This window comes from Lacerta agilis, chromosome 2 (genome assembly GCF_009819535.1).
Source record: "Lacerta agilis isolate rLacAgi1 chromosome 2, rLacAgi1.pri, whole genome shotgun sequence".
Taxonomy (NCBI): Eukaryota; Metazoa; Chordata; class Lepidosauria; order Squamata; family Lacertidae; genus Lacerta; species Lacerta agilis.
Window position 1 is genome coordinate 71,721,609 of NC_046313.1, and position 23,037 is coordinate 71,744,645.

At 42.9% G+C, this 23,037-nt stretch overlaps 2 protein-coding genes across 2 annotated transcripts; both read right to left on the minus strand.

Moving 5' to 3' along the window:
- Positions 1-342: 342 nt before the first annotated feature.
- Positions 343-8,304, minus strand: LOC117042317 (parapinopsin-like). The gene is made up of 4 exons (XM_033141866.1): positions 7,950-8,304; positions 4,977-5,305; positions 2,593-2,835; positions 343-561 (listed from the first exon to the last, which is right to left on the minus strand). The coding sequence occupies exons 1-4, from the start codon at positions 8,302-8,304 to the stop codon at positions 343-345; spliced, it is 1,146 nt and encodes a 381-aa protein (XP_032997757.1).
- A 2,720-nt stretch (positions 8,305-11,024) lies between these two features.
- On the minus strand, positions 11,025-21,425 carry TNNC1 (troponin C1, slow skeletal and cardiac type). Its single transcript, XM_033140687.1, has 6 exons — positions 21,275-21,425; positions 16,547-16,577; positions 15,583-15,729; positions 14,914-15,028; positions 13,731-13,867; positions 11,025-11,463 (listed from the first exon to the last, which is right to left on the minus strand). The coding sequence occupies exons 1-6, from the start codon at positions 21,296-21,298 to the stop codon at positions 11,432-11,434; spliced, it is 486 nt and encodes a 161-aa protein (XP_032996578.1). The 5' UTR covers positions 21,299-21,425; the 3' UTR covers positions 11,025-11,431.
- Positions 21,426-23,037: the final 1,612 nt, after the last annotated feature.

The window sequence follows — 23,037 nt, forward strand, 5'->3', positions numbered from 1 at the left end:
TTCCAGACATGTGGCGGCCAGGAGTGGGGAAACTACACCTTGCTACTCTGGTGCAGCAATACTGAACGGAAACGTATGCATGCTTCTCCACTATTACACTGCAAACAGAGCATCCAGTCAAGCAACAGAAAAACTCAGTGCAATCAAGCTTTCAATTGCAGCCGTGTCCTGTAGAATGATCGGTCTTGGCAGTGACTTCCATTTTTGCTATAGCCCAACTCCGCCTTCCACCCAAGTGTTAACTGTTATCCGCATGCGGTACCCATCCTAGTGTGGGTCAGTGAAGATAGAGAGCCACTTCTTGTGCCAGATACTAGCAGCAGAACAAAGTGGCATATGAGGCTATTCAGAGAAGGATTCGTCACTACGGTAGTTTATGTTTGGCAAGAGGAGGTTCTTGCTGATGTTCAGTCCACCCTCAGGGGCTACCCTGTTCGTGTTGCAGCTGACCTGGTTCCCTTGCAGTCTCTTCAGAGCTGTAGCCAGAGTTCTTGACCTACTGTACTTACTGATCAAACACTTCTGTAGGCATGCTAAGGAGATCACAACTTTTTCTCGATACTGAAAGGGAGAGAGAAGACACAAGCAGAGCCTTAGATACTTCCACTGCAGCAGTTTTAAAAAGTAGTCTTGATTCAGAGCCATAAATATACTATATCAGTTCACCCAACGTAGATAATAATGTGATCATAAAGAGTTCTTCAGGACTGCCCCCTCTCACAGAAGTAGAGAAGAAATGCCAGTATTGTTATTATTTTTATATCCTCTAAATTCTTTTTTTTTATAGCACATGACTGTATGCAGCTGAACAACTGGCTACAATTGATGTGCAGGTGGCGCTGTGAGTTAAACCACAGAGCCTAGGCCCTAGGGCTTGCCGATCAGAAGGTCAGCAGTTCGAATCCCTGCGATGGGGTGAGCTCCCGTTGCTCGGTCCCAGCTCCTGCCAACCTAGCAGTTCGAAAGCACGTCAAAGTGCAAGTAGATAAATAGGTACCACTCCAATGGGAAAGTAAACAGTGTTTCCGTGCACTGCTCTGATTTGCCAGAAGTGGCGTAGTCATGCTGGCCACATGAACTGGAAGCTGTACGCTGGCTCCCTCGGCCAATAAAGCAAGATGAGCAGCACAACCCCAGAGTCATCTGCGACTGGACTTAGAATCATAGAATCATAGAGTTGGAAGAGACCACAAGGGCCATCCAGTCCAACCCCCTGCCAAGCAGGAAACACCATCAAAGCATTCCTGACAGATGGCTGTCAAGCCTCTGCTTAAAGACCTCCAAAGAAGGAGACTCCACCACACTCCTTGGTAGCAAATTCCACTGCCGAAGAGCTCTCACTGTCAGGAAGTTCTTCCTAATGTTTAGGTGGAATCTTCTTTCTTGTAGTTTGAATCCATTGCCCCGTGTCCGCTTCTCTGGAGCAGCAGAAAACAACCTTTCACCCTCCTCTATATGACATCCTTTTATATATTTGAACATGGCTATCATATCACCCCTTAACCTTCTCTTCTCCAGGCTAAACATACCCAGCTCCCTAAGCCGTTCCTCATAAGGCATCGTTTCCAGGCCTTTGACCATTTTGGTTGCCCTCCTCTGGACACGTTCCAGCTTGTCAGTATCCTTCTTGAACTGTGGTGCCCAAAACTGGACACAGTATTCCAGGTTAGGTCTGACCAGAGCAGAATATAGTGGTACTATTACCTCCCTTGATCTAGACGCTATACTCCTATTGATGCAGCCCAGAATTGCATTGGCTTTTTTAGCTGCTGCATCACACTGTTGACTCATGTCAAGTTTGTGGTCTACCAAGACTCCTAGATCCTTTTCACATGACTTAATGGTCAGGGGTCCCTTTACCTTTACCTAAATTGTATTTTATAGCACATGACTGTATGCAGCTGAACAACTCTCTACAGTTGATGCTCCTTTAATAAAAGAACAGCCTTTTGGCAGATATTATCAGTGGGGCAGCTTTAAATCTGGTTCAATGGCAATCTTGCACCTTCTCTATTCTTTCTTAATGTTCTCACAAGGGAGGGAGGGTGAGGGAGGTGCGAGAGGGAAGAGCGAAGCCTGACGCAGCAGCAGCTCAGTAAACAGAGCTGTCGCAGCCCGCAGCTGTGCGCGCGCGGCAGGCGCTCTGCCTTCGGGACAGGAGCTACCTTGGGCAAGGGGGGGGCAAAGGGAGGAACTTGGGTGGCGGGCACAGCAGCCTCCTCCTTCTCCACTGCCTCCCCTTCTTCTCCGCTCCTCTCCTCCCGCCTAAATGGACGCGCCGGGCAGCCCAGGCTGAGGCTCTTCTCGGCCGGCGCCAATCATTTTTGCTTCTGGGGGGGGCAGCTGGCTTCTGGGGGGGGGCAGCTGCCCCTGCCTGCCCCCCTCTCGGTACGCCCATGATACCAGCAGCAGCAACAACTAGGAAAAGCAGGGCGTGAGCTACTAACTGACTTGGTGAATATAATCAGTGCCATAACACAGAACACTTTGCCTTTAAGCCAAACACAACAAGGTCATATTTTGTTCTTCCTAGATAAACGACAAAGCACCCATGCTTAATTTGCAACACTGCAAGGTAGACTAGAGATTTACCTGCTTATTCAGACATATGTAAATGACTGGATTGTAGACGGTGCCTGTTTTAGCCATATACATAGGGATGCTCTGGATTTGGGGACCCAGGATCACTTCTGGATTCACCACTCTGGTCAGAGCAAAGGCAGCATAAGGCATCCAGCTGAGAAGAAAGGCCAGGATCATAATGACAACCGTCTTGGTGACCTGAATCTCAGCCCGCTGAGTCGAATTGCTCTGGGCTATGCCACTTTTTGCCACCTAAGAAGAGAGAGAATGAAATGCAATTTATTGTTATAAGATTAGGGGGGGGCTGGTAGCAGAAGGAACTGCTGAAATAGATGAAGATTTAAGGCTACATTTTAGGCTAAGGGGCAATTTCTTCTTTTGATCTTCTGCGTCTTAAGACTTTGTGGACTCTCCCAGTGCCTCACAGAAATGAATACGCTGCTTTCTCTGCTATTGCGGCATTTTAAATGCTTCAACTAAAACAACAGCAGCCATCCATGGATGCAAACGAGTCAAAGAGGTGGGACTCCAGAGAGAACAATAAAGGACGGAAAGCGGTGGCAGCTGCTAAACAATGCCTGCGCTAAGTATTCCCAGCATGCCCAGAAATAATGTGCCTATAAATAGCTGCAAGTCATATTAGTGCAAAGGACATGCCTCCTTCAAATGCTTTAAGGTCAGATAGTTGTTACTGGAGCCTAAGTATGTATTGTCTCCCCAAGACTGCACAATCGGTTGTTGCTCTTTTTCTTTTTCTTTTGCCATTTCACACCCACCCACATGCACCTTTTCAAGTTAAACATAAGTTGAAACATCATGGAATTTTTCCTAGATTTCTTCAGTGTTGGCCTGATCCTAAAATCTGTGGCTCAGTAGCAGAGCTCCTGCCTTGCATGCAGAAGGCCCCTGGTTCAATCCCCAGCAGCTCCAGGTAGGGCTAAGAAAGACCCCACTTGAAATCAATGAGTTGCTGCCGTCAGTGTAGACAATACTGAGCTAGATGATACCAATGACCTGACTCAGAGTAAGGCAGCTTCCTCTGTTCCTAATCTGATCCAGAGCTCGGATACAAAAAGGGACTGCTGTGCAAGGAGGTTCTCTCTCCATTCATATCGGTGGAAGACTCAGCTCCAGGCTCACAATTTGTGTTGGATTTACGTATAAGCTAAACAAGCTATAGCTCAGGGCCGCACTCTCTTGGGGGCCCCAAAAGAAATTGAAGGAAAAAATGTGTTTGCATTATTAAGTTTGTTATGAATAAAAATCATTTTAAGTTAGAGCTTAATAATTATTTCACTATTGATATACTTCTTCTTAATTGTATTTCACTATTAATGTACTTATTCTTAATTGTATTTCAGTTCAACAATTACTTTGATAAAATACATATTTTGTTATGTGCAAATGGCTTTAGATACCTATTAGGTCCATAAATTACCATATAACATATATTCAACACAAAAGACAGCGACAATTTGTTGTTGACAAAGGACAGCTGGAAATATAAAGGGCCCCGTTACCTTCAGTAGCTTAGGGCCTCATCAAACCTAAATCTGGCCCTGCTCACAAACCTTTTGCACTCATTAAATTATCTCTCCGTTTAAATGCACGGAAAGGCTTTGCAAGGTTTTCTCTCTATGTGTGTACTTTGAAAGGATGAAGGTTGCCTGGGAAGGAATGCAGCCCTCAGACTGAAAAAAATGCTCCTCACCCTCCATTTAAAAACTCAGGGCTGGATTAAACTGAGCTGTCCTGCAACTGGAAGCCAGAGCAAATTCTCCCAATGCCATAATGGGACTTCCCCCACCTCCTCCCCTAAATCCACTCTGGGCAGGGAGAACAAGCGTGAAGGAAGAGAAGGCTAGATTGTTCCATCTGGGAAGTGGAAATGCTTGTACTAATTGAACAATCAGAAGACAAGACAACCTGTCTATGGAGCCTTCATCCCGATTTGTTAGCACAAAGTTTGTGGGGTGTTAGACAGCACCAGCTACTTATTGAGCTTTCATCCCCATTTGCTTGCAGGAGGTTAGATGGCATTACGTCAAACAAAAGTTATCCCACTCTTTGCAGTGCATTTTACCATTGCTTGCCTTACTGCAACAAAACCAGTTTTGGGAGGAAGGGGGTTTGTTGGGTCAGAGCTCCAAACCAACTTTATTTGCACAACTTGAATTTGCCAGTATGTGACCAAACCTCACCTGTAAGTAGCAATGGCCTGCAAGGGTCCTGAGTATGGTACAAAGCAGAAATTCTCTTGTTTTCTTCTAGGCCTCAGGCTACCCAGCTGTGGAAATCAGTTGCAAGAACCCTTTTAGAACATGCATTCCAGACCCTTAGCAGAACTAGTGAACGATTTCCTCTGCTATGTGGAAGCAGGGTGGGTGACTCACCTGTCTGAGGACATAAATGAGCTTGCCGTAGGACCAGAGGATAAGGGCCAAAGGAAGCAGGAAGCAGCACACGAAGAGAGACAAGTGGTAACTGCGGCTGTTCCAGTCTTCTCTGTGCCAGGCCAGAGCGCAGTTTGAGGCAATGCCTTCCACATCGTAGCTACTCCAGCCAAAAAGTGGTGGCAGAGTCCACATGATACACCAGAGCCAGGTAAACAGGAGCGCCAGGAGGGCATGCTTCTTCCCAAACTGGATGCCTTTGAATGGTCTGCAAACCACCAGGTACCTCTCCACAGCACACACCACAACAGACCAAAGGGCCACCAGTCCTACAGCGGGAAGAGGATGGGTTAATGCCCGCTGTTCTCAGGGGGGAAAGTTTCTCCAGAAATCTGGCTAGGATGCTGCCATAATGGTGGCATAAGATGAAAGTGGCTGCAGGATGTCTTGCCAACCCTTTTCGCAGCACGTTCCCTCGCTGGCTGTGTAAGCATCCACTCAGGTCACATCCATGCAGACTGCTGCAGAGGGAGGGGTGCAGCCAGGTACACTTGTCCCCAGTCTCAGAGAGCTAAGCAGGGGGGCCTTGCCAGGGGCCTTCCGGACTTGCACTGTCACGCCAAGAACAAGACTCTCAGCCCATATTGCCTCAGACAAGCTCTGCATGGGACTGCATCCGTACCATACATGTAAAGCACATGGCTTGCCCCGAGGAATCCTGGGCACAGTAGTTTACCCCTCAGAGAGCTACAGTTTCCAGCACCCTTGACAAACTACAGTTCCCAGTTTTCTTTGGGGGAAGCCACGTGCTTTAAATGGACTTTATGTGTATGGTGTGGGTGTGACCCTAGTGTAGGAAATTCATGTTTATTTAGGTCAGGTTCTTGCCTCATTGGACTCAGGAAAATTAAGTGTAAGAGGTAATGACTTTTTCCAGGGCCATCCTGACTGGTCCACAGAGACCCCTTACTATTATCATTGTTGTTGTCATTCATATAGAACTTTCAGGGTTCAGATCACTTCACAAATATTATTTCACTAACCCGTGCAACTTCCTTATAAGACAGGCTGAGGGGGAAATACCAAGAAAGGGTCTTGCACCACCCTCAGAAGTTGGGGTGTGTGTGACCTGGGGGAGGGTATTCTCTGTGGCAGCCCCTAAATTGTAGAATTTGCTTCTGGCACCTATACTATACAGCTTTCAGCAAATGTTGAAGGTGCACTTTTTTACTCCAGCCTTTGACACCTGAGATTTGTGTTTTCAGGATCCACCCTGTTCCTGCGTACTGAATTTGAAATTGTTGCAACCCATCCTCTGCTGGTAAAGGGCAGGTAATAAAAAATAATAATAGAACTACTACTACTACTACTGATGGTGATGGTGACGCAGACAAAGGGCCCAGACTGAGGCTGAGAAACAATGTTGCTTGCTCAAAACCACCTAATAAGCTCACCATGGAGATGAATTTTGGAACCAGCAGTCTGCATGTACCCTGTTTTACAGTGGACAGTCCTTTATGCAAAGGCATCCTCTGTTCCAACTGCTGTGCAGGGCAAGTCCAGTTTAAAGGTACATTGAAGTTGACCATCAACATTTAGTCCCCGGACAGCCAAATGAGCAATCACACAGGTCACCTGATCACAGTAGACCCCAATGCAGTGAGATGTAATTCTATAAAGTATTGTAATTATTTCTGAATTAGCATATATGCAACTTTTATGTTTCTTTTTATTGTTGAGACATTTGCTGTTTCTTGTTGATGCATAAGAAGCAACCCTACAAAGTATCATGCTTCATAAACCTGAATGAGAAAACCACATTAGGTGGTCATTTCTGGAGTATCTGTAATGGTTGTAAAGCTAGCAACAGGGATGTGCCTTGGTCTTTCAAATTTCAGCAGTGCCCTGTGCAAGGCCAAAATTTGTCCCCTCACACCTCTCGCCTTCTATTCTGCATGTGCACTACGTCATAGTTGTGACACCCTGCAGCACACACACACCCTCAGCTCTGCATCCAGTGCAGGGAAACCTGTAATGCTGCCCTAAATCTGTCTCTGCTAGCAGCTTGTCCAGAATGAGAAGAAGGTGTAAAATTCCAGGCCTCCCCACGAGAGAAACCACATGATTTTGAAGAATATGTGGGTGGGTGGTTTGCTTGATTGGTTGCTGTTGAATGACCACTGGGCCTGGGGTTTCCCACCCAGTTGGTGGGACTCCCTACTGTTTTCCACCTCACACCACAGCAAGAATACATTTTACTTCTGAGCTAGCATTCATCCACATACTAGCAGGCATGTCCAGGAGGTGGCTGCAGAAAGGAAGGAGATGGGTGCTGTGAGCTTCCCACAGCTACTACCCTGACATTATGCCCTTTCCATCTATGTGATAACTAACTTAAAACTCTCCAGGCAACCGTCCACATTTTCACTCCAGTGGTAGATGAAGCTTATATATTGAATTCCCTGAAGATTCACAAATATGGTTCAGATGTGGGTTTCCAATTCAGATGCCTTCCCTTAATATATGATATGCAGTTCAGCTACTGAGTTACATTTTCACTAGACTGTAGTGACTAGAGCTTAACAAAATGTTTACTTACATACTGAGAATTCCTCAAATTCCACTTACATACTGAGGATTCCTCAAATTGGAAATTGGAAAGATCAACAATAATATTTTTTTTAACCATCTGAAATGTCAAATTGGAACAAGCCCCAAACTGATTGTCACCTTCAATTTATTCAAGGAAAAAAACCCAAGCAGTTACTATCTCCATTCTGACTTAATATTTGTTTCTTCACTATAGTTGTGCTCACATTATCCTATGTCTGACAATGATTTCCCACAGATTTCTATCTGTGCATGCAACATGGGTTGTATAAATGCATGTATAGACTACTATGTATGCAACAGAACTTCCATTATCAATGACACACGTAAATCTAGATAGGTGGGTAGGTTGGAATCACTTACCAAACAGAGCAACGGAAAAGCCCTGGAAGATGCAGAAGGACTTGTTTTCAAAGTAATACCCATGCAGGTTAGCATCCATCGTGGGGCAGAGTCCAATGACTATACTGCCCATGTCTGCAACCGACAAGTTCACCACAGCGTAATTAATAGGAACCCTGAGAAATTTGTGCTTGATGGTTAGTAGAATGATGGTCCCGTTGAACCAAATACCCAGAAGCGTACCAAGGATCATAAACACCCCAAGACCAAACTTGTATTTCCTTTCCCTGGCCTGATCCAAGCAGGTGGTGGTGTTACATGTCACGTTGGGTCCAAGGGATGTTGAAGCATTGGAGGAAAACAGAGAATGATTCATCTTTCCATTTTGTTTGCAAGAAGTGATCCCTGTGCAAAGGATAATGAGCTCTCGTAATTCTCCTATTATGTCTCTCACAAAAGACACTCTCTGAAAGATGCAATAATACATTATCCCTTTTGGGTTTGAATCCGTTCTTGTTTTTAAGCCTGGGGAATCGATATATAGCATGTTTGAAAGCCCTGGGCCCAAACTATTAGAAAAACACATCTCTTGGAAACCACTTAATTTTGTATCTGTTGTGCCTCTCTGCAGTGTAGCACTAATATTTGGTGCTTGTTGTCATTTCGGATCTAGATAAATGATAAATAAATGTGAGTTGTTTTGAAGTCTGCGAGAATGGTAGTTATACAGTCTGCTCTAGGTCTGGGAGATGGGTAGTAGAACCTATCAGTCTTTTATGTCTCTCATCTTTTTCTCCAGAATACCAGCTCTTGCTTTGAAAGAAGATAAACCTCTTGTTAATATACTATGCTTTGGAAGTGATAGTGACAGACAAACAACCCTGAAATATACCAGTAGATGTTAAGATCACATGTAACTAAACACAAATATAAGACAATCTGGAGAGTAGCAGTGCTGGGAAGTATGAACTGAGTCTTTCATCTCCACTCTGCCACCAGAGTCCCATTCACAGGAATGGCACAGGGGCGGGGGGAATCAATGGGCACTTGCCCCTGAAGTGGGCCCATTGCCATTCTCTGCAGCCCCCTGCTGCTCCAACCCCTTGCTATTGCTGCCTGCTCACCTGCCCTCTGAGCATGCAATAAATGACAAGGGCGAAGTGATGGAGCAGCAACTCCCTCTGGGCAATTGTGCAGATTGTAGCCGGAAGAAGAGTGCAAGCAAGTGGGCAGGAGGAGGACATGGCAGAGGAGGACAAGCCCACCAAGGACCCCTTGGCTCAGGGGCTCCTCAAAACCTAAGAGTTGAAACAACCCATGGATCAGTATCTTTTAAGCATCTGAAGAAATGCTCTCTGCTCTAATAAATAAAGGTCTTCCGGTGTTACATTTCTGAAAGTGTGTTAATAGCCAGCTTGGGTGCAGAAGCTAATAGCAGGTGAAAAATTGGGCATCCTAAGAATCTCGGATCATGCAGTCCATTTCACCAGGCTGCAGAACAGAAGGCAAAGCAGGGAAGGTGGCCTATCCAGCCAGCTCTGCTGAGAGACCAGCTGCCTTTGTTGTTGCTGTTGTTTAGTCATTTCCGACTCTTCGTGACCCCAAGGACCAGAGCACACCAGGCACTCCTGTCTTCCACTGCCTCCCGCAGTTTGGTCAGACTCATGTTGGTAGATTCGAGAACACTGTCCAACCATCTCATCCTCTGTCGTCCCCTTCTCCTTGTGCACTCCATCAGGGTCTTTTCCAGGGAGTCTTCTCTTCTCATGAGGTGGCCAAAGTATTGGATCCTCAGCTTCAGGATCTGTCCTTCCAGTGAGCACTTAGGGGTGATTTCCTTAAGAATGGATAGGTTTGATCTTCTTGCAGTCCATGGGACTCTCAAGAGTCTCCACCAGCACCATAATTCAAAAGCATCAATTCTTCAGTGATCAGTCTTCTTTATGGTCCAGCTCTCACTTCCATACATCACTACTGGGGAAACCATAGCTTTAACTATACGGACCTTTGTCGGCAAGGTGATGTCTTTGCTTTTTAAGAAGCTGTCTAGGTTTGCCATTGCTTTTCTCCCAATAAGTAGGCATCTTTTAATTTTGTGACTGCTGTCACCTATCTGCAGTGATCATGGAGCCCAAGAAAGTAAAATTTCTCACTGCCTCTATTTCTTCCCCTTCTATTTGCCAGGAGGTGATGGGACCAGTGGCCATGATCTTAGTTTTTTTTTTTATGTTGAGCTTCAGACCATATTTTGCGCTCTCCTCTTTCACCCTCATTAAAAGGTTCTTTAATTCCTCCTCACTTTCTGCCACCAAAGTTGTGTCATCAGCATATCTGAGGTTGTTGATATTTCTTCGGGCAATCTTAATTCTGGCTTCGGATTCATCCAGTCCAGCCTTTCTCATGATGAATTCTGCATACAAGTTAAATAAGCAGGGAGACAATATACAGCCTTGTCGTACTCCTTTCCCAATTTTGAATGGATAGTCAATTGTCACTTAGTAGCAGCCTTTCATTCACTCTTTCTGACCACTTCCATCCCAGCTGCTCGTTATTAGAGCTATAACTTTGGTGCTTGAGATTGCTTCCCCACCCCACATCCCACCCCTTCTTCCTTCCACATCCCTTATTCCTGTTGCTGCATGCCTTTTGGATTGTAAGCCTGAGAGCAGGAATTGTCTGGTGTGTGTTTTAATTAATCAGTAAACTGCATTGGGAACATTTTTTTTTACAGAGTGATAGTGGCGGTGATGATGATACACCTTTAAGCAGTGTACATACATCAATTATCAGTAGATAAAATCAGCAAATATTAAAAACAAATATGCATATAACTAAATTTTGTGCTTGCTGAAATCAAAGTTTTTTGCAAGCATCTAAAGGAGTATAGTGAGGATGACTACCTAATGTTTTTGGCTGAAGAGCTGGGTAAAAATTCTTGAAAGAAAGAAACAGACCTTGACAAAAATATGCTCAGAGAACACACAATTTGTTTGATGAGGACACTCCAGTATAAACACAAACTTGAAATGTTGATAAGCATACCTAGCACCTTTTGACAGTGAAAGTCTTCTGCAAAACCAGCACCACCAACTTTAGTTTTAAAATAATTTTATTAGCATTTCAAAAAGAATTTTTTAATTCTGTACACGCTGTACTTTAACATTCCGCTTGACACTGGTGGAGGATGAGCTGTAGCTCCACTGTTAAATCAGATTTTGTAGTGAATTATTAAATGTCTCAATAGTCATCCAAGCCTCATTTTTCATTGTCACCTGCACAATCCATTCATACATTAAGGGGCAAATTATAATCATGGAAAGCAATAACAAGTAAGCAGGACCGTAACCTGACTCAATAAATATTCCATAGGATGACTATCTGAGGCGCTTAAGATATGGGTCACGCTTCCCTGATGTTCACCATCTTCAGTACATGACATCATGCAAGTAGTAAGGAAAACGGAACTGGAGGTGTCCAAGGCTGCTTTTCCAGAGATCTCATGCTTATTCAACGCCTTTCATAAACTCCAGAAATTCTGCAAAAAAAAAAAAAAGGAAATCCAATATGTTTGTTTAATAAAATGATGGCTGGAGAAGCAGGGGGTGTTTCTTGCCACTTCTCCCCCCCCCCCAGCTTTTGTGTGCTGCTCCACAAGTGTGATTCCCCTTTCCCATAGACCTCCTGCCCCACATGATGAGCTGTACTCATGCAAGGACTGTATGCAGTGCTTTTTTCCAGGGGGGACGCAGAGGTACACATACCCCTAAACATTTTGTGACTCTAAGCTTGGCCTCATTGAGGGGCAGTATTTCAATATGAGTAGGAAAATGAGAGTACCCCTAAACATTTTTTATGGGGGGAAAAAGCACTGGCTGTATGTATCAATTGTTGCGCATAAGGCATGCATTTTGCCATTTGAGTTTGTGTTACCCGCAAAAACACCCTATTATCATTCTTCAAACATTCTTCAAGCAAACAATGGCTATTGTCCAAGACAGAGTTAAGCACACTTAGGACTATTTATTTCAACAGCCCAAAGCAAGCTTAACTCTTCATTAGACTGTGACCATGGCTATGAGACATCTCACTTTGTCTTGTTCTTTTTTGAATGGATAATCAAAAAATGATTTTGTGTATGGAAAATGATACCAACAGCTTAAATATGAGCTATTAAGAATTGACAATGCAGTGGCAGGGCCGTGAATGCAAGATAACGTGTTCTGGCCCAGAGACCAATGCATACTGCAATACACCCGAGGCTTTTCCTCCTTTATTTAGGTAACAGGATTTATATACCACTTAATCATCAAAACCTCTAAGCAGTTTACATAAAATGTACATTAAAATTTCTGATCACATCAAAATTTAAAAACAAGTTAGGGTAATTTTTGTTCAAAATAAAATCAGCTATTTAAAAAAATCCATTATAAAGCACATGTCAAATTTGCCTACAGTGCCAAAACTAAGGGCTTTTAGCCAGGAATTCTGCCCAAGGTGAAGCCTCCAGAGGGCGCCATTGATGCTCTCAGCCTGTTAGCCAATCTGCAATGAGCTGGGGCTGCCTGACCACTGCCCACTCCACCCCATAGGTCCAAAGTGGTTTTGCTATTGCCTTTGTTGCCTCATCCCATCCTACCCTCTGAGTCAGAAGCCCCTTCCTTCTCCCCCCCCCCTAGTTTGCCTGTTTCAGAGGGAAGAGCCCCCTCCACGCATCACATGTGGGGTGCCCAGGACAGCTGTGTTGGGCTGCAGCACCACCCACTCTCTCCCTCTTGTGTCTCTACACTCCTTGGTGCCAGGTGGCTCCCTTGTCCCACCAGGGCTCCCCAGCTGGGGCAGCTGTTTCTCTCTTTCCCCCCACCACCACACCCTGAATGTGACTGCTCTGATATGTAAGTCTTTAAAGACACATGAGAACCTTCTTTCCCACAATCCTGTGATAAGGTTTGCTTTTTCACAATTCAGATCTCGGTCCCCTTGCTGTTTTTCGTGGGGTGGGGGTGGGAGAGAGGAGGGAAATTAAGGCACAAAGGACTAAAAACAGACGGAGAAGTAAATGACCCTGTGCTATGGGAAATGAAGTGAGATAATTCTTTATATTACTGGGAAATGACTTGCAGTGTTAACGTTTATGCATATTTACTCATAAGTAAGGACCACTGAGTTAAGAAGCAAGCCCCGGGGACTAGTGCCATGTCTAAGCACGCTCTACTCAGAAGTAAGAATCACTGAGTTCAAGAGGAAGCCATAGTCCGTTCAAGCGAAACACCTGTAAGCTGCCCCTGCTATAATGGGCACAATGTCAAATAAACCCTCAGGAGCTAGATATCAGAAAAGAGGAGTGTGCGTGTCTACGTGTGTGCATGTATATGGAAACGTGCATAGGGCTGGTCAATGTGAGTCTTCTACCCAGGTGAAAGAAAGCCTAGTTTTGCCCATGCTGCCTGTTATCAGTCAGCAGGGAATTCAAAAGTGCAGGTGTGGCCACACTGAAGGATTCCTTGCAAGTGTGGAATGAACACTATGTGGCACTCCCAGATCCACAGATCAAAGCAGTCAAGTGGGCATTCATGGGGTAAGGTGATTCTTCAAGTCAGCTGGTCCCATGCTGGAAGGATTTAACTGAAAGGAGTACCTTTGGTCTTTAAGTAATGATGACTCTGAGTTTTTAAGATTATGTCGTGTGTGTGTGTGTGTGTGTGTGTGCGTGTGTGCACTCTCTTTTTCTTTATAGTGGTTGCCATCTAAGAGCACTGCAATTCTTGCTGTGATTTATATGCAAAGTTACACACAGTCATTTACCATCATAGTCAATCTTGCCATCATTATTTTTGTCTCCATCTTTCATCAGTTCCTCAATGTCGTCTTCAGTGATCGTTTCTCCTGTAGCTTGCAACATGAGTTTTAGTTCATCTAGGTCTATGTATCCATCTGTATTTCTGTGAAAAGATGGGAGAGCTAAAAAAGGAGGAAGAATTCCATTCCTGTATATTTCTTCATTCTCACCAAGCATTGCATTGTAATAACCGAGCGCTTATTTGAATACTGTATTCTATGTGATACATCACAAGTTCAACCAAACAACCCAAAAGGCATTGTTTGGCATTAATATTTGTATTTCAGTTTTACAAAGAAAGGACTTGCAAACAGCTGAGTGGTAATCTAGTGGAGCTGTTAAATACAGTACACATGTGCAAATGCAGCATTTGGACCCATCTAAATATCGGCCCTGAAGTTTTGGGTCTTACTTAATGGTTGGCCAATGTAAAAGAGGAAACAAATCCAAATGTGTTGAATCATAGAATTGTAGAGTTGGAAGGGACCCCAAGGGGCATCTAGTCTAACCCCCTGTAATACAGAAAACTCCGCTAAAGCATCCATAACAGATGGCCACCCAACCTGTCAAGATAATGATGGTCAAGAGAAAGTTCTGGAACCTTCTTGCCCCTGGGGGTCAGATTTTTGTCTAACCTTCCCCCTGCAAGCCAACTTCGTCAGGTGGGTAGGACAACAATCACATCATTATGTTGTGACATTCTTGTAATGTTTCTATGCCTAATTTTACCTAATATATCCACCTTTGCAATGCACTCTCCCCTAATTTAATATAAATTATGCATTTTATGAACACTCCACCCTAGTATATGCATTTTTCTGTGCATTACTTGGCTGGAGGACCACAATGAATCCCAACCTGGGAGAATGGTGGGATGTCAATATATTATGTAATAAAGAATAACTGCAATATTCAGAGAAATGTGCATTTTGCAGGCTGGTTGTGTCTCAGTTTGCAAATTGCCTTGAAATATGAGCTGAAATGATTTCTCCCCCATCCTTGCAGTGGCAGCTATCATAGTGAAGGAAGTCTATGAAAGCTAGTTATCCTCTTCTTGCATATTACTAGTCACCCGGGACTAGGTATGAGCGTTAGAAACGTTCTGTCTCCACTTGATCACTGTCTACCGTAGGTCCACAAGGTACTTACTTGTCAAACATTCTGAAGAGATCGGAAAGTTCTTCTTCTGATTTTCCTTTGCTGTCATCTTTCATACACCTGACCATCATAACTAAGAACTCATCAAAATCTACAGTGCCACTGCCTGTCAATGAAAAAGAAAAGAACAAAGGTAACTTATCTCTCACCTTGAGCATTTCCACATAAATATTCTGAATATGGCTAATAATAAAAGCCAATTAATATTGTAAATGCTGTAGCAGCTGACAGAGGTTTGTTTTCCCTTCAAATTTAAATGGTTGGGTGTTGTTGTTTTTTGTAAATTGTTGTTGCTCGTGTTGTTAGCTGTTCTTCTTGTTTCATCCATTCTTCGAATCCACAAACATTCAAGGAGGTGTGATTAATTATTTCAATATAATGATTTCCATCTAGAAACCCAGCCAGATGGATGGGGTATACGGTAAATAAAAATAAAGTTGTTGCTGTTGTTGTTGTTGTTAATTCATTAAATTTATATACGACCCTTCATATGAAGATCTCCAGGCAGTTCACAAGATAAAAATGCAGGATATGCCAAGGGACATCTGGTTCAACTCCTCCTCATTCCTCCTCCACACAGCTCTCCAGAAAAAAAAAGTTTTACTATTTTTAAACTTTCCTTTCCAGATCCTTATAACCACCCAGAAAAAAATAGCTCACCATCTTCGTCTACTTCATCAATCATCTCCTGCAGCTCCTCGGGGGTAGGATTCTGCCCCAGCATTCTCATCACCTTCCCAAGCTCCTTTGTGCTGATACACCCATCCTCTGCACCCAGGACAAATATATCAAAAGCAGCCTTGAATTCTGGAGGAAGAAATGAAGTCAGGGTTTGCCACAGTGAATTCAACAAGGAGGCTTCAAAGCCAAATCTATAGCAGACTTTCCAGCTGTGACTGACAGAAAATAGCTGGCAGCTTTCTACTCCTGCCTTCAAATTAGGGCAGATTGATTGTCTCTCATCGCTTCCCTTTCATGAATGGGACCAGCAAAGCTCAAAAAGTTAAAAGGGTTTAAAGAGTTTCAAAGACATTCAGCCTCCCAGCATTTCATAGATTGTACTCTGTTAGTTTATACTGTATTTTAATTCAAAAATATGCCAAATGCAATCCGCGGAGGGCCCATCACTCAGTAATAGACAACATGGTCCATGCACATACAGACTGGGGTCAATCCTCTCAAGTAGCAAGAGATTCCCTGCTAGAGATTGTGGGGAGTCCCTGATAGACAGGGTCAACAGTACTGGAATATTTGGAACCAGTACCTTGTCTTGGTACCAGGCAACTTCATGTCATATGATCTCAGAACATCAGGCAGCTTCATAGGTCTATATGATCCCTTTTAAAAACATCTCTGGAATTTCTTTATATCCTGCATCTACCAATAAAGGGTTGGGAAGCATAAGGAGGGACTCCCCTGTTAAGATTAGAGTGAAGTGGTAGCAGGCTGAACTTCACAAATGGTCATGTTCTACCAGCTCTGGATCCAAGCTCTTTATTTTGCATATTGATTACTTGTCACTGCTGGTGGCTAATTGGTTAGTCAACCACCCCAATCACAGGTTGACAATGGGGCAAACAGCGTTCTTGTGAAATAAATGGGAAAGTAAATCACACACGCTTACCATTTTTCTGTTCTTCTGTCAACTGCTCAACCTGTTATCAAAATAGTTCAATCATACAGTGTAACTATTTGTATATATATCATCCTTGTAGTTCAGTCAAATATAGTATTTCAGTAGCAAGACATTACAGGCTAACACAACAGATATATTAATTTCTTAAAGTAAAATGTTTCAGTATCTTTCACCTTCACCTGCTCTGACATGAATTAAAGTCTCTCCCCCCCCCCAATTAGTGGTGGCTTGATTGTGAATTCTCCTCTTGATGCATCCCTTCTCATTATCAACATTGTATTTAATTGGCAACATAACATCTTCACCTATCTCAAATATGCACATCTAATTTGCATGGATGTTTCCTCATGGGATTTAGCCAGCATCTCCTGGCTAAATGCTAATTTGTACCGTTTAGTTGCTACCGGTATGTGCTCAAGTTAATACATAATTGGATCATCCCCTCAAAATATCCATGCTTGTGGTCTGGGCCTTGTACTTTGATTTATCCTCTATTGCCTTTGGTGAGCAGGCCTAAGTGCTTATGGTTTGCAGAACAAACTTCCAGGTTCTTCTGAAAGCCGGTGGTGGGGTGACAGAGTGTTGGCTTTAAATTCAGGTTCAGACCAAGGGACACACACACCCTCCAGCTCATTATTCTTCAGACTGGGTCATTGGACTCCAGTCTTGGACTCCACCCTGCTGTACTCTTCCTACATACAAGCAGATGCCACCTCTTTCGTGTCAGCATCTCCAAGATACACCTTCTGCCCTGTCCCCCTTACACATCTTTGTGTAAAGATGTTAGTTGAGAAACAATGCCTTACTCCCTTATTGCTGACCAGTCCTGTTTCCGTCTGGAGAATCTTTTCAGAATAAACTGACACACATGGATCTACCTGTAAAATCTTTTCCAATTACCTATGAGGTCAGAACTACCCCATAGAAATACTGGTCTCCCACCCATCAGCCTTACTTGTATTGTGTTGGAAGGCTGCAGAAAACGAATGACAAGATAGGGGGAGGGGGGGTAATCCATGGAAACAGATAACAATAGCAGCAAGATGCCAGTTCAAAATTTCATAGTGAAATCTGAACCCGCTTATATAAGCCTCTGTGATGGAAGTAGAGCAGCTGTGAGATGCTCTTTCATTGTGATGACCAAAAAGAAAAAACCCCGACAACCCAAGATAGTTGGAGACAGCAAACAAATGCCTCCTGTCACTTTTGTGTGCTCCACATAACTTGACTATTTTGGCACGCCGGCTATTTTTATGCCCTAGTGACTGAGATGCTGTTAAGAAAGATAACCCTTCTGATTGTTCACAGAAGCTGACTGACATTGGTATTTATCACTGGAGGCTTTTATCTCAACCCATGGCCCTGAAAATGTTCTTTGTATATACTGGCATCTGGAAAGCATTCCAAACTTAGCTCTGCAGAAGAGATGTGAGCGGGAGAGGTGATAAATCCGCTGGATTCCTTTGAACAAGTGGTTGCAAAATTACATGCGTTACATGAGCAGTTGCATGCAGGTAAAGATGATTGTACTTTGCAGTAAACGAAGGACTAATAGAACATTCTTTCATTTCCAGCTGGGCACCCCAGTTGCTGCCTTTTTATGTTAAGATGTTAGAGGACTGGACAAGAGAGAGACCTGGAGTCAAATACAGCCTCAGCCATTCGGCCTCTGGCAAGTCACATCTCTCAACCAAACATCCCTTAGTGGTTTGTTGTGAGCATAAAATGGGGGAAAGAAACCTGCCTTGAGCTCATTGGGCAAAGAGTAGGATACAAATGTTGTAAGATAAACATGTAAAAGGCTTAAACTAAGGCAACACATAAAGGATCATCTTGTTGACCAGGAGCTCCAAATGAACAAGGATGAAGAACTCTCTTAAGTGGCTGTAATTCTATTCCTACAACATGGGAAAACCAGTGACTTCCTCTGTAATTGTTGTAAAGGCAAATAAGTTAAAGGCTATGACAAGGGATGCAGAACCACTGCACTAAATGTAAAGTAAATTTTGCTATAAATAAACTTCCCTCAATGCCTTGATGAGCCTAGTCTCAACAGTGTTGCTCAGAAAGCAGACAGTGCTGTCTAGGGTTGACTACCAGCTTGCAGACTGCAGACACTTTTATTAGTAAGAAAATGCAATACATGCAGAATCCAGATAGCCCAGTGTTGTCCCATATTTGAAAAAGAATCTTCTGTATTTTAGACAGAAATGTGTCCACAGCCCAGATACATTCTTTTGCCTCAGTGGATTATTTATTTACAGCACATAGCAGCTGTTTAAACCTACTTGTAGGAGCTTAGCCATCACCAGGATATGCTCAGGCAGGAATCATCCCTTCTTCCATCTGTCTTATTAGGGTTTCTTATTAACAATCTTAACCACAGCAGAACATATGTCCAGTTAGACTACAAATAGAGCCAGAACTGTTCTTCCCCCAATTAAAATGGAATTAGTGAGAGTATTTCTGTTATTGTCATTAGTTTCTCTCCTTACCCCTTTGACTTACTTTCCAAGCTAAAAATAATGACTAATCTAACTCTCCTGAAATTTAGGCAATTGTGATCTGGTGTTCATTGAACAGAGTGAGCATTTTCCTTCATAATTCGTCTTGCAGAGCAGTGGTCAAAACCATAGATCCAAAAAATTATAACTGCAATTATTTCTCAGGCCCCCTTGTGGTTCACAATTACGAGCAGAAGGGGAAATTGTAGATGAATTCCAAATTAAACAAACAAAACATAGAACCCAGGTGGGCCTGCCTGTGAAATTAGGTTCATATTGCACAGGTAATGCTTTATCCATAAACTATGACAAGATGGAGGTCATTGTATTTGGGAAGTGCCCTAAAAAGCATGCTTGGCGCCTGGTTGAACCAAGTAAATACATTTAAATATTTGGGACTGGTCTACTCAGAAACGGCTTCTTGGAATATACAGCTATCTAACATTAAATTGCAAGCCATTAAATCAGCAAAAGCTATTCTGAAATTTGCCTCTTGTAAAGGTGGAAATCTGGTTAACCCAGCTCTATCTGTTTATAAAGCAAAATCAATGGCCCAGATTTTATACGGCGCAGAGGTTTGGGGTACCTCAAAGGTTTCTGGTCTGGAACCCCCACAGAATTATTTTTTAAGAGCCCTTTTAGGCCCACCCAAAGATGCACAATTCGCCATGGTTAGGCTGGAAACTTGTATGTTGAGCATAGAGAGCCAAATAGAAAAAAGAATCCTCTGCTACTGGTTCAGATGGTTCAACAGATGGACAACACTAAGTTACCCCAAAAAATGCCTGATTGAGCTTGCGAATGGATTACCCTTTAAAAACTGGGTACATCATGCTGCCCAACTGATGGGCAAATGTGACCTCTCAGTGACCGAGATCAAAGAACTTTCCCTACATTCTCAGAAAAAAATATTTTTAAACGGACCATGAGGGCAGTGGCTACTAAAAACAACTTAAACTCCATGTACCTATCCACATGCACCCCATTATATTTTAAACTTAGAGAGGCCCATGAACATACGTTTTACTTCAATGAATTGAAGCTTTTACAGAGTTACGATTAAATACAATAAACTCTGCTTATAGAGATGGGAGACACAGAGGCATACCAGTAAATGAACGTGTTTGTATTAGGGGATGCCCTGAATTAGAGGACCTTGCACATTATATCTTACGCTGCCCCTTATAAAATGAAGCAAGAGAACGGTTTTTGACACCTATAATGACAAGCTCCCCTGGCCAGAATCCTTCTGATATGATTCTTTATCTCCTCGCAGACATAGATTAAGTATGTGACCTGGCATGTAGCACTTTTTGCAACTGCCACCAGGAAAATTAGAAAAATATATATAGCCGAGATAGCTATCAACTGTAAAGGAGATGAATTTATTTGACCCCATCTACACCAAGCTGTATCTTTCTCACTAAACTTTGTACATAATTGTCTATTGTATTATTTAATATTACTTTTAATATATTAGTGGCCCCGCAGTGATTTCAGCTTATAAATTTTATTGTCTGCTATTTCAATTTGTAAATTAAGGAGTTTCTATATCTTTGTGCAGATTAGGTCATGTTTTGACAATGTAAATGTTTTAAGTTTTTGTATCAAATTAGTATACAAATGTTGAATGACATTGTATACATTGCAGCAGCCTTTGGCTATAAGCAATAAACTTGACTGACTGAACAAACAAAACAAAAACCCTTCAGCTTGTGAACTTATATATTTAAATATATAAATAATAAATTGTTTCACTGCTATCTGCATTTCCTGTAAAACATATTGGCTATAATAGTACAAAGACAAAGTAGTTTTGAAATTATGCTCAACAACAGCCTTATGCAGTTAGGCATTCCTAAGCCATTAAACAAAAACCTAAAATATATACTTTATTTAGACCTGGGCTACAATGAAAACAGGCTTTCTCACAAAACACAGTAAATTTCATTAAAGTAAGCACCAATGCATTTGTACAAGTTTTTTTTTAAGGAACTTAAGCTGTATGGCAAATCTCTATATCAAGTTGAAGGATCTCCATTATTACATTTAACATTAATGATAAAAATGAATCTAACATCATCACTAGCATTAAACAGAATATTAATATTTGCACCTTGTTAAGATATGTGGAGCATAATCCTATGCTTGCTTATGCAGAAGCAAGTCCCAGCCTCAGCTTTATATCATCATGTATAAAAATATTACTTACTGCTGCCTTGTAAATATCATCCATGGTTCGTTGCTGTTGGCCCGGTGCTGGATGGAGATGACAAACTGTACAGAGACAAAATTAAGGTCTCTGCCAGCTCTCTGTCCCTTGAAGCTCTGTTTATATAGTAGGCTGTCAGCCCATAATGTGTCAACCAGGGACTGCTGATCGCTGCACAGCCCAGCATATAAAGCCATCCTATCCATTCTAAGCAAGACTCTTCACCTTGTCTCAATGGGAAGCATGCAAAGTTTGTTACAGCTGACATTTCTAAAACATGATCCTAATTCCACTGATGCTTACTTTGTTTGTTTTATACTTCAGAACTAAAGTGCAACCTGATCTTTGCTACACATACACTTCTTTCAGGGATCAGATGGCACACGTACAGAATGATGGATCCACATTTTGGGTGTGCTTTAGTTTTCCACGCTCAAATTCATCCATATGACTTACAACACGGCTGACCGCAAAACCAGTGCTTTGTATACTATGCACAGCTGATTTTCTACCAACAGAACACGAGTATCCTATTGGAAGACCTGTCCTTTCCAAAGGAACCCTTTCCCAGATTCCACATGCATATCACAATGTCAGGGGCAAGAACATGGGCCTGTGGTGGTCTAGATGTACACTCTGTGACAATTGAGAAACAATTCAAAGATAAACCTTCCACATGCAGGTTTACGGCACAGTCCTTCACTCCACCCAATGGAACCACTTCTGTTTTCTTTTTAAGTAGTGAAGGAGCGTCTTCCATCTGAATAACAGTACCACACAATAGTCAAATGTTTGAACTGACTCTTACCAAATTCTCTGCAAGCATCTGTGGGGTAAGCTGGTTAAATTCTTAATTCATGTCGACCGTTGGCAAAACAATTTGCTCCATCACTCACTTAGCTTGTTCAGGGACATGCATTGGTATTGAGATTATACGTATGCTAGAGTGAACAATTCTCTCTCTCTCCACTGATTCAGAGCTCCCCCCTCTGTCCAACTGTGTTTGCACACAGGTAGGTAGAGCTGGCTAGAAACTAATTCATCTGTAAATGGAAACTTATGTGAAGAATTTGCAAGTGGGCTTTACTTTGAATGAGTAGGGGTACATAAGTATGACGCTACAATATAGTCAGGATCACTTAACATGGAATTATTTCCTTTATTTATTTGTGTTTTACCCCCACATCAATCAACAATGCTCATGGAGCAGCTTACATAAGATCAGTGGTATCTCGGGTTACAAACACTTCGGGTTACAGACGGTAGTAGTACCTTGGGTTAAGAACTTTGGCCCAGGATGAGAACGGAAATTGCGAGCCGGCGGCATGGCGGCAATGGGAGACCCCATTAGCTAAAGTGGTACCTCAGGTTAAGAATGGTTTCAGGTTAAGAACGGACCTCCGGAACGAATTAAGTTCGTAACCAGAGGTACCACTGTATATAATTATAACAAATGTTAAATATCCTACTGGTCAAAGGGAGAGGTTTTTCTCTGTTCTTCCAATGCAAAGATTTGGCATTCTAAATTCTTCATCCTCTGCACTTGTATTTTCAGGTAATGGATGGCTCTGGGGCACCCTACCATTAAGCAGTGTGATGTGGGTGGGTGGGTGGCCAGGAAAATAGCTGTGAGGTGGTGGAGAACAGAGCTGCCCTGTGCCCCCTAAACTAGCTTGCTGCCTTCAGGCACAGTGGAGGATACTGCTCCAGCCCTGGTGTTCGCTTGCCAGTCTGGTGGGTTTCTGAACATGGAATGTGGGTAT